Raw genomic sequence first — 12574 nt, 5'->3', positions numbered from 1 at the left:
TATGTGCCTGTAGTTTTATGCACATTAAAAAGTGTTAGAGGGATGAAAAAGCAATATTGCCTAAAATGTGTCAAGAGATGTACAATACCACCACACCAAAGAGAGGCCAAGAAAGCACGTCTCGTGCACTTTATTCGCACAAACCCTTGACACTCAAGACATTATTTCTTCCTTTGTCTGCCATTTCTATACAGTTACTAGGTTATTCTAGCCACCCCATTTGCAGCTCTGATCAATACAAGCTTTTTAAGTTTCTTCATAGTTAAGTGTGCTTGTAAGGTTTATCACTGTATTTCTACTGAATGAATCAAGAACACTTCCATTGCGTCCATCCTCTCCCTTCACTCCTAAATCTTTAAGTAATACAAATTCATAGCAATTCAAGAATGAAAAAAAAATAATACCCGAGGAACCCCAAATTAGCCAACAGTCTGGTGATTAAGGCCCTCCTTCAGAAGCTAGAAAAATCTGAGCCTGATTTATTAATGCAAGATGATCTTCTATTTGCTTTGGCTTTTGCATGCTTCACCTAAGCATCCACAACAGCCATTTTCAGAGACATCAGCAAACTTAAGCCTTTAGCTTGACCCAGAACTGGATTTTGTTCTGTTCTTAAAAAAAAAAATCATCTTCTGAATGTCGTGGTTTAACCCCAGCCAGCAACTAAGCACGACGCAGCCACTCACTCCCGCCCATCCAGTGGGGGAGAAAATCCCAGCCAAAACCATGACACTGAACCAGAACGTGTTTCAAAAGAATGCCATGGACAGTACTAAACTATGTGCAAAATCTGTCCCAGTTGAAATGCTATGAGAATGCTTATTGCACTAATCTTTTCAAGAAAAAAAAAAAAGAAAAAATACCTAGTTTGCAGATGCAAAGACTGAAATGCAAATGGCAATCAAGCTGCTCAACACCCTCAACGCTCAGCTCCAATGAAGTTTCACCTTAAAAATTAAGCATATCAAGTACCTACAGATGCTGTTATGCGCCTCTAGAACTGAAGAATAACAGAGCAGTATACTTTAGGTCCTGCATTTTGAAACCAGGCACCTAAGTCCCACTTGCATGTAACCTCTTCCATGGGCCCAGCCTTCAATTAGTAAAGATAATGGCAGCATAGATGCTAAGCACAGCAGAAATCAGTAACGGGGGAAGAGCAAAAACAAACCACAAGAATCCATTTCAACACATTTCAATTATTTTCATCTTTTAAGAAGGAACATTTTTTTAATAATGCAAACCTCAAATTTTACCCAGTTACGTACATTCATTTTCATGATTTCTACAATTATTGCATAAGACTTGTGGTCGTTTACATCTTCCAATACAAGTGACACTAGGTACCACAATTCTGTATTAAATTCTAGTTACACTTTCAGTCAATTACACATATTTGAAACAAGAACAAGACTAAGACTATTCCCTTCAGAAAGCCTTCTTCACATTTGTCCAGATGCAAAGATTGCATAAGGAGACATTTGTGATGTTTATGATAATCCCAAACCAATTTGTGTCGCTTTGGTAGACTGTAGTGGAACGTAATGGCCAAAAAAATCCCTAAACAAACCAACCCCCAAACCCAAGCAACCTTAAGAGACAAAAAAAAAAAAAAAAAAAAAAAATAATATTGAACTTGCAGGTTAATAAGAACCGGCCACTTCCTTTTTGGCAAGGCAAAGCTACTTCTTCAAGTGTTCAGAAAACTGGAAAACAAAATTTTTTTTTTTTTTTTCAGTAAAAAGCTAAAATAGGCTATTTAACCTCTGTTCATAAGTGCCAATAAATTGGTGGCAGTGATTACATCATGCCAGAAGGAGCAGAGACCATCCTGACATAAAGCCATACTGAAAAAAACAAACTCAAATCTAGAAAAAAAACTGTGCTGATGCCTTTATCTACTTGCCATGACGTGTGTTCTAAGTGCATGACTGAAAACAAGCATGGTAACACCACTGAAACAAGCCCAAGTGAGTTACTGGGTAGATTATTCTGGAACAGAGACAAGATACTGAACACAGACAAGAGCATGGTTTCGGAGGCAAGTAAAGAAAGATTGCAGGAGTAGCCCAGAGCTCAGTTCAGATTCATTCTACACATGTGCAAGCTACAACACTTTTTGTTCCATAGCACAAGGAAAACATAAGCAGAAGATAAAGAAACAGACAAGAATCACTACACAACTTCAGAACAGTGAGACAAGGCAGAAATACGCTTTTGACCAAAAATGCACCATCATCCCAGATATTTTCCTCTCTCTTAAGCAGGAAAGAAAGAAAAGACAAATGAAGAAAAAAAGAGGAGGAAAAGTATAAAGGATGACTGCTTGGCAATTTTGAAAAATGTTCTGTTATCTAAAAAAGGATCAAATAACTTATACATAGCAGCAGTGTTTTATGGCCAGTTACCTTCCCCAAGCCTTTGTCAATGCAGAGATGATCACAGTAATGTCTATTTTGGCGACAAGTGTCTCAATGACAAGGCAGCAGCCCAAAGGGTAGTTTGATTTTTACATATAAAAATAGTTGGGATTGATTGTATTCTTCATAGTGATTTACTAGTTATATGACAAAGATTCAAAAAAAACCCCACCTTTCTTTAGAGGAATACTACGGGATAATGAAAAGCACATGGACACAGCTTACTGTCAGTTCTCCATTTTAGATTTGTTGGTGAAGTTATTTAACAAAAAAGTATTACCCAGGTTAAAGTTAGTGGTATACAACATGTGGTCATTAAGCCGTAAAAGAATGTGATCTTGCAATACTGGTTGAGCACTTTCAATTCCCACAGACTCAAGTGAAAATTTGAGCTGCTAAGCACTTTGATTATCCCATTCAACTTTTTTTCTCCCCTCGTTTAAGTGGGAGACTCGCAGTGATCATGGTGCTACATTCCGGCCAAAGTTTATCCTTCTCAGCTTTTTCATGGAATACAATACAGTGTAGAGCAGGACTTGGAAGAAAGTAAAAGAAAGAGGTTCGCTAAAAAGCAACATGAGAATATTTACTCTAAAGGAGAGCTCAATTTTACCACATTGAAAACCACGAGTGCAATTGCTCCATTCAAAGTTATAACTGCTCTCAAAGTTACCAGCAGATGCAACCAGCACAAACCCTAGATCAAAAACAAAGAAAAAGAGAGGATGTGCAAAGTAGGCAGTCCCTGTTACTATTGAAATTGATTGTGTTCTGACATGATTAACTCCTGAAAATTTGGTAAAATATGCTGGTGTCACATTTCAATAAAAATAGTGTTTCAACTCTCACTACAAAAAGATTTAAGGATTTTGTTCTGGTCCTGCCTAATCCATTCATGAATTGCAGGGCACAGCCCTCGCCACACTCACCTACCAGAAAAGGCAGTTCCATTTTCTTGTGCTGAAACAAGTAGCAGGCTTAGTGGTTACCAAGTTCATGTTTTAAAGTGCACTGTCATTTTAAACACACTTTCCCATCTTAAAAAAAGAGAAAATAAAACATTCTGATATCAACAGTTTATAAAAATAACAGCTACAATATTCCTCTAAAATCGCAACTTAAAAATCAAGTCAAATTCGCAAGATTCAAATCTTTTTCAAAAAAAGATATAAACCAAAAATAAAAAACCTCTTTCTGCAGAGAACTGCCAAGCAAAACCTCACATACTGTCCTACAAGCCTCTCTAACAGCACCTCACAGAAAAGCCATTCAGTTTCTTCCAGCTGACAACCTCAAGAAAACAGAGGTCTAAATAAATCAGTCCTTCCCACCAGTCACCTACATAACTGCAGGTGTGGATGCTGGTGCAGTTTTTCCATCAGTTCTTCCTCTGTAGGTTCTTCCAAAACATCTCTACAAAGAAAAAGCATGAGCGGTTAGGGGCAGCAAAGGGAACTTCTCAGCATTTGTTTTTGCAATGCACATAACTAAGATGTAACGTGTGCTTGTTTCAAGAATGAAACAAGGAATTAAAGTTACAATAAGTTGATGCTCCCTAAAGATGCATCTACTTGCAAGTGATCTATCCTTTACAGATGTGTCATGGAAACCAGCAGCTGTTTTCCCATAAGAAGCAGGGAAGCAATTTCCTGCACACAGTACAATACAACTGAAGGTCAGTAAATTTGTTTTTCTGAAAAAACTCCCCAATGAGAACATGTTCCCAATGCTACTATTGAATATCCAATGTGCACCAGGAGTTCTACTTGTGCGTGATCATTGAGTATCAACTCACCACCCACAATTTCATAATAAGCCAAGAACGTGCATCACTTTCCTCATCTTCCCTTTTCTCCTCCCTCTCAGCACAGCTGCCCCCGTCCCACCCCCGTCCCCAACACCTCTTCTCCCATCATGCTATGGGCAGAAAGCATATAAAGGTTAGGCTACCAAGTCAGCTTAAAGCAGGCCTAATTAAAGCACTTACTGAATTTTTCCAAACCAACAGATGAAACAGTTTGCTTCAGATGGAGGAAATAGAAGACAAGCCTTTTACCCTCTTGCAGCCAGCACACTTTCTTTAAAACAGATGAACATAAAAAAACAGATTGATTATCAAGCCCAGTTCAACTCACCTGAACATTAGTTCAACTGTCCTCTGGTATTCAATATCTGAGAGAGGCTCCCGATGACAGCGACGGTCCCACTTGTGAATAAAGTTCTGAAATGTAAGAACAGGAAAAAAACCCTAAAGGCTACTTCTGGTAACACCAGGAAAGAGGTTACATCAGGTCAGTATGTTTGCGGGAAAGGTTTGGGAGGAGAGTGAGGTTTGTTTTTAACACAGAGTGTCAGAGCAGTGATTTATTTAAGCATCAGCATATTTACTGGCTGCAGGTCACTACTTTATTTGAGCCTGTTGTTCAGGAATGAACTAACTTTCTCATCACACACTGAAAGAACAGTAGAGCAGAGGACAGCCCTGCTGCCTTCTACTCCTAGCAAGGACTGCCTCCCCAAGATAACTGTGTGAACTACCCACAAGAGTTCACCTGCTTTGAATTTTTTGCTCTTCAAAGACCCAACATTACATAAACATACTCCTAGTCCAGGCATCACAACTTAAACTCAGCTTCTGGTTATGTCGTGCTCCCTTAGCCATTTTGAATTACTCTGACATATCAATACCTGGGAAGTAGACAAGACAGCTCAGGAAAAAAAAAAAAAAAAAAAAAAAAAAAGGAGAAAAATAATGACATCCTGCACTCCTGCTACAGAATGCTGCATCTTGGCTCTTACAGCAAACTTTGGCCACAGCCCTGCGGAGGTAAGCAGGTAAAAGACATCATAGGATTAGCCTCCAACTAGAACAGAAAATCTTTTCTGAAAAGTTTATGGGCAAGACTGAGCCTCAGCATGAGGCTCATACCTAAGTTTCTGTCTAGAAGTTTGCTATTCTGCCTACAGTAGTAGATTTTACTCAATGAGGTCAACAAGAAGAACATCTCTAAAAGGAATTTTCATAGGTTTTAAGATGGGGTGAAGTGCCCCCTACAGGTACTCAATTTCTTCCATTACTTATAAGAGAAGTCTATGATTATTAACCTGGACTAGATGGCTATGATTAACGTTGCCTTCACCATCAAAAATTTCAAACATATTTGGATTTGCAGAGAAGTATGCATACACAAGAAAACAGTGGAACTACATGTTCTTCATGGCATTGCTTAGGTACCTACATTTCCACAGCTGCTTTAAAAAACTCTAGAAGATAGTATCTTCAAAATAAGTAATCAGTTCCACACTAAAAGGGTATTAATTCAAATTGGGGTGGGAAGAAACACAGGACAACCAAATAAAAATGCAAATTTTGAAGTGCTAAATTCATTTGCTGACAAATCAAAATGCAAAAAGCCTGCAGCCTGAATAACTACTGCTGAAGTTAAACGCTAATGTAGAGACAAGCAATTTTATAATACTTAAATTATTTTTCATCTTTATAAAGTGAGCTATAATGGCAAATGTACACACCCAATGAAACACAACCAGATTTGTGACAAAGTTGTGACATATACAATTGTCTAGGAAAAAGAAAATGCTTCCTCAACATCTCAGGAGAAGGGCAGCAATGTGAAAGATTAAGGAAGCATACGCACAAAACCAGCATACTCTTCCCAAAAAGATACCTGGGTTCTTTTCATTTCCCACACAAATTAGAACCTGTCTTCAGGATCTAATGCAAAATAAACACACTTCCTTACCTCTAGAAGTAAAGCTACGAAGAGATTAACCCAGATGACAGAGGAGATCAACCACCAGACTACAAAATAGATCTTTGCCCACCTGCAGATCAGATTAACAAACAGTAAGTAAAGCAAGCAGTAAATAACCTCAGCCTGAAAGTCACCAAAACAAGCCATGACATCACATTTTTCCTTAAAATATACTACTACTGTCTTAATGTAAAAGGAGGTCTGGAACAAAAAAAATAAAAAAGTAAAAGAATCTTAGCCTTTCATTAAGTTAGCCAAACAAGCTCACTCCCCCCACGCAACATACCTAACTGAACTCTGAAGGGACAGAAAAACAGCCTGGAAGAAGTTGTACCGGATCACAGCAAAAGATCCATCTAGGCTAGTATCCTCTGAGAGTGGTCAACAGCAGAACCACAGGAAAGAGTGCTAAACCATGGCAAAATACATATGATGCTATCCCCTAGGAGCTCTCCCAATCTCCAACCATTTGCAGTTCAGAGATCTCTTGGGCTAGAAGTAGATTCCATTCATGGCTGAACCCAATGGATTTCTCTTTCATGACTTGTCCAGTCTTCACCAGACCACGTTAAACATTTATCACACACAACAGACTGTATAAGAGCATTCCACAACTTAACTACACGCTGGGTTAACCAGCCAAGGATCACTGCAACAGCTCAACCGAGGGGCTACCCACCCAGTTCATTCAAACATTCCCATAAAGTAATCAAACACAAATGAAATATATGTCCAACGTTTTAAGTCTACAAAAAATTGTTCACCCACAGGGAAAACACAGAAGCAGCCCAAAATTAATTACAGTGTTTCACTAATACCTCAGTTCTGTGAGATTGGCTCTACAGTAAGAGCCACTCACCCAATACATGTTGTTTATAATCAACTTAAGTCATTCACTCTTTTTTGGAAGAAGATGACTACCAAGCCAGTTTCCAATCCCTTCTAAATATCACTACAGATTTCATGGCATCCACCAAGCACTAGACCAACCATCAAGTTACACAAGTTAAAGAACTATATTATTTCCTATATACCTGAATTGACCCAAAAGAAAGGTAAACGGCACCCCTCTTAGCAGATGGTAGGAACTGTGCTATGTGCATAATTCTTGTTCAGTTACCTTATAAGCTAGATTTATATGGGACTTTTTCAGTATTATTACTGCTACTTACGGACTTGAATATCTTGAAAACGCTTCCAAAAAGACTTGCCAGTTGTTTACCACCATCACATCCCAGAGGGTCACCACTGCTGCCTAAATAACATGAGTAAAACAGAAGTTGAGTAGCTATACCACACACTTAAGCCTCAGAAAAAGAGGCGAAGAGACAAGCAGAGAGGGAAGGAGGGACGGATTCCATCAACGATCACTCACAGCAAAGTCATCAAAGTTGTTCGGCCAATATTCCAGCTGTTCGTAGGTCCCACACTGCAGAGTGCCATTATCATATGTTGTATTGACAGCACTGCAAGAGAATTACAGGCTGATGTGAGCATAGCTTTCTATGTACTACATCTTAAAACCAAGATTCTTCTGAGTCCCTTGTAGGAAGTTAACTATCTCATACGGGCAGAAAACAAAGGAAATAGTTAAAAAAGTATTTAAGCAACAGCAGGGTAAAATTTCAAGCTACAGAAAAGTGTTCCTGCAATTTCAATACAGCAAGAAGAAACAGAAGGAGTAACAGATGAAAAAAGTCTGTGTAATTTAACATTAAAAGAAGGGTGGCTCCAAGAATAAGAGTTTAAAAAAGCCAAAACCAACCACAAACAACTCAGAGGTACCAAGTTGCAGATACTTTTGAAAAACAGATTCTGAGTAGTGATCTTTAGAATGTTACCTGATATTTCCCAAGGGAACAACAGCACCTTTAAATAGCATTATGCCAGTTATAGCAAATGCATAGAAAACCACCTGGAAGGAATATAAGCAAATATTAGTTTTGAATATTTCTGTCACTAAATAAGAAAACAATGCAATTAACATGAAAGTCATGTTAGTACCACAGTTAAAGGAATTTCGTCAAGAACAATGCCTGAAGCTATTAAAGTGAAAATACTTCTCAATGTCTGTATTAATTAACTCTCTGCTCTTACTTTTTAATATTCTATTTAACTTTCAGTTGTTAAAATGCATTAAATCATTTTACTTTATGATCTGTTTCACTTTTCTGTGCCTCAGAATGCTGATATTTAACTATTAACACTACAGAATAGTGACTTAAAAAACAAAACCAAAAAACAGTACCTGTATTTACAAGGAATAATGTAAATATCTGGGGAGCTTTCTGCTAGACTCAGTGAAAAGAAGCTTTTACTAAACTTAACTGAAGGACAAAACTAAGTCAGTATTTTATATTACATCAGCAATTTCTTTAAAAATGTTATATTAGGCTAAAAATACAGTTTTCAACACAAAGGATTTCAGAACTTCTTTTACTTTAGTTAGAAATGCAAACTTCATTTTAAAAAGGTACCTTTCACAAGTCTTCAGCAGTTGCCTAGGTGATTTTCCAATTTTTATCCTAAAAAGATTGTTCTAGTAGTAACCTACAACTTCGCCCCTCTGAGTAAAGAGCCATTTGTCCTAGGACAGCTTGAAACAAGCCAAGTCTTCAAATGAAAATGTCATTAGTCATATTTCTGTATTTTGCCATAAAAGAGACCCACGAGGGGGGAGTAGAAGAGAAACTGCCCTGACCTATGAACCGCAGCACTTTGAACTCTACTGGAATAAGTTGAAGCTGACATTCCACAGCCTGCCAGAAGATGGGGTATCTGGCCCAGCAATAATAAAGTTAATTTTAGTCTTTGAAAAAGATACCTTTAAAACATGCACTGCTTGAAAAATTAGCTAATCAGTTACATTACTTTATCAGCATGTGTTCCAGGCTAACATCAGGAAACTTGTTTTGCATCAGCTGGTAATGGAGTCAGACTTCACTACAGTAGAAGCTCAGTGACAGCTTCCAAGTAGCCTCAAGTAAAAGCAAATTTAATTAACGGAAGTGGCAAATGCTATGGCAGACTTGCCTCACAATTAGTGCAAAACTACAATTCACACTCTCAGCATTAAGGACAATCAGCAGCAGACACTTAAACCACTTCATGAGCATTATGTCTTACATATATGGGCAGGGACACCACATTGAAACAGTAACGCGTAGTTCCTAAAAATAAAATCAAACATATTACTACAGGCTCCTGCCATCTCAGCTATGTCTTTCAGGAATGAAAAGAGCTTCCAGCAGAACACTACAGCCCAGGTGCAGCCATACCAGTAGCACCACAGCTTTGGGGTCCTAGTGTAAAGCACAAAACAGCTCACCCCATAATTGCTCTCTCCCAGGGCTCTGAAGCCTGGGCCATGTCAGATCCAGCAGCAATGTCAATCACTGCCTCCCCCACCTACCCACAATGCAACCCCACCAGCCTCTGACAGAGGCAACAAGATAATGCCTGCTCCTTTAGCATGATGTATGTACTTAATCAAGAACTGACAAAATTAGTGAAACTGCAGTCAGCCTTTAGACAGCTTAGTACATTGAGTAACTACTTGAGTAATGAAAAGTTTTTCATTATACTAAACCTGTTCCTACCATACGCAAGATTAGCATTTAGGCTCCTAAAATGTACTTGCACCTGCAAAGGCTAACTTCCCAGTTCATGCACTCCCAAAGCATTTCTCACTTTCAAGAGTAGCTCCCAGTGGCAAGTGTGACTTGTACAGCAAAACAAAGTTGCTACCAATTTAGCTTTGCCCAAACCGGTATCTTTACTTCAAATTGCAACATCAAACTTTCCAGACTGCAGCTTAAGGTCCCTCCCATACAGATAAAAACAGAGATTACTAATAACAAAACCAGATATTCTGGGTAAATGGCAAGCTAAGTATATAGACTAGAACAACTTTTTAGAAAATGCCTAATACAGAGCAAATCCTTGGTCTCTAACCATTACCTCAAATTAAGGTAACCTAAAAACCCCACAAACAACAACAACAAAAAAAACTACACAGGCACTTCTTTGCTCTACCAGGAAGACATTGTTGCAAAGCCAGAAACTCAGGAGTTGCAAAATGGAGGATTTATGTAACAGACATCACACATTGTGATCCATCCTTTAATCCCATGTTTACAGAGTATATGCTCTGCACCGACATACCTAAAACAGGATAGCAGAGGCTTATAAAAGGCATGTCCAAACACGTCATCTCAAGACCTTCTCAACTGAAAACAATTTTGAAGTTGTTTTGCTATTGAATTTAACATAAGCAAGCCAGGGTAAGGAAAACTAGGCTACTTTTAGCATCGGATGAGTTCTTATTTGAAACTAGAGTATCCAGCCTGAAGCAAGCACTCTGAGGAAGTTTCAAACAATCTTATAAAGGCAATCCTCAAGGAAACTGATGAATGAGGCAGTCACTGTGCACAGCCCATAACAAAACAGTAGCTTGTTGCGGCTCTGCAAGACATGCCTTGGAGAAGAACTGGCTGATTAAAGTGAAATGTTACTGTTCACAGTAATTCTCAAAAGAACCTTGTTTACTTTGTTGATGACGTACCCTTATTATACTACTAACTATAGGAAAAGTAATTACAACCTTGCATCATGACTTACCACAAGGATTCCTGCAAAGGCTCTCAAGTTTTTTACCAGATCCAGCAATGTAGTAACAACCAAAGCCATGAACTAAAACAAAGCAGAATTTTACATGCATGACATTCATCAGACTTCCAATCCATATCAAACTATTTTTACTAAAAGGATAAAGAAATACCAACTAAGAAAGCGAGCTATATCTAAATGCAGGGCATCTTTTATACAGTGATATTTCCATGAGGTACTTACAATAAATGAACAGTGCTGTAGTCCTTTTCATACACAGACATTATGGTAAGTTTTAAATATACACAGGCACTGTGACTTAAAGGGCTATGTGTCTAGTAAGACTAGAACAGGGAAAATAAATAAATTTTTTAAAAAAGTGACAAGCACCCCACAGCTCCAGAGTGACTGCTTCATATTTGATCCACATAATTTCTAGTTTACACTTTCCCCTGACGTTATGACCTCTGATTACATCAGGTAGATATTTATGGCTTATTGAACTAAGATACAAGTCCTGCACCTGACATTAATTTGGACTTCGCTTTCAAGCAAGTCTAAATGCAGGATTATAACAAACAATCAAACAACTCAAAGTGATTTCAGATTTAAGTACATGTATTCTGGTGGAAATACCCATACTAGGAAAGCAGATAGAGGGATTCATCCCAAATAACCATTTAAATGACCAAAATGTCTGACAGTATCTAGTGAAAGCAAGTCCATCACGTCCTGAGTACAAAGTTCTTCAAGGATATCATATCCGCTCATCTAATTAAGACTGAAGCACTGCACAAGCGTCTCTGGATGCATTCACCCACTTTAGAATACCAGCATCAATTGCAGTGACATCAACAGAATTTCCTTGCCACCTCAACAGAGAAAACCAGCCAAAGAGACAGTGAGTTTGTGAGGTGCTGTGCAATAGTCTGGACAGTTAGAGCTTAGTTGTAATCCCACTCAGGTGCAAGAGAATTGCAATCTACGTGTTATTCTGAAAGGCTTTAACAAAATTTATAATTTGACCAACAAAGAAATCAGAAGCGTGGAGGGATAAATAAACACCTTCATATTAGGAATAATCCGCAGGAACCTGAACACAATTAACATGTTCACCAATCGCACCATATCCCACAGAGATAATAAGCCCATGAACTCAGGTCTCCTAGGAAAGATGGAAGAAAATAACAAATCAGAGAAACAGCCCATGACAAAGACACAGTTAAATCTACTGGGCTGCAGGTAACTGTAAATTCCCCACAACTTTTGGTTAACATCCATGGCATATTAAAAAATTTGGGGAGAAAAAAAAAGTTTTATTTCCTCATGTTAACTCTATTTGTAACCTATGACTGACTAGAACACTGCATCCAGCTTTGGAATCCCCAATACAAGAAAGGGACAAACTGCAGCAAGATCAGCAGAGGGCCAACAAGATGGTCAGGGGATGATGCACCTACCCTACAAACAGAAGCTGCAGGAACTGGGCTTGTTCAGCCTGAAGACCCCTGCGTCATGAGGATCTAGCAACAGCCTTCTAATACTTCTGAAGTGGTCCTCAAGAAGACAGAAGCAAGGCTGTTCAGTGGTGCATAGTAGGAGGGCAAGGGACAGCAGGTGTAAGCTGAAACAGTGGAGGCTCACACTAGATATAAGGAAGAACTTATCAACCACGAGGACAGTAAGACAGAGGCACAGGTTATCCAGAGAGGTTGTGCGAGTCTCTGTGATTGGAGGTTTTCAAGACCCAACTGGATAAAGCTTTGAGTAACT

The 12574-nt window shown here is 38.6% G+C and overlaps 1 protein-coding gene across 8 annotated transcripts in view; it reads right to left on the bottom strand.

Annotated features, from left to right (window-relative positions):
- Positions 1-369: 369 nt before the first annotated feature.
- TPCN2 (two pore segment channel 2) overlaps positions 370-12574 on the bottom strand; it is a 33969-nt gene continuing 21764 nt past the window's right edge. For 7 of the 8 annotated variants that reach the window (XM_075048250.1, XM_075048252.1, XM_075048253.1 and 4 more), the window contains 8 exons: positions 11867-11966; positions 10814-10885; positions 8035-8108; positions 7569-7659; positions 7366-7448; positions 6182-6263; positions 4556-4641; positions 370-3833 (listed from right to left, as the gene is read on the bottom strand). In XM_075048250.1, the coding sequence (XP_074904351.1) occupies positions 3755-3833; positions 4556-4641; positions 6182-6263; positions 7366-7448; positions 7569-7659; positions 8035-8108; positions 10814-10885; positions 11867-11966 (667 nt within the window). In that variant the 3' untranslated portion in view covers positions 370-3754. Of the gene's footprint in view, positions 3834-4555; positions 4642-6181; positions 6264-7363; positions 7449-7568; positions 7660-8034; positions 8109-9319; positions 9364-10813; positions 10886-11866; positions 11967-12574 lie in introns of those variants that run through there. The other variant, XR_012653197.1, reaches the window with a different exon arrangement.

The sequence above is a fragment of the Buteo buteo genome, chromosome 16 (genome assembly GCF_964188355.1).
Source record: "Buteo buteo chromosome 16, bButBut1.hap1.1, whole genome shotgun sequence".
In the NCBI taxonomy this organism is placed as follows: domain Eukaryota; kingdom Metazoa; phylum Chordata; class Aves; order Accipitriformes; family Accipitridae; genus Buteo; species Buteo buteo.
This window is presented reverse-complemented; position numbering and strand designations above follow the sequence as displayed.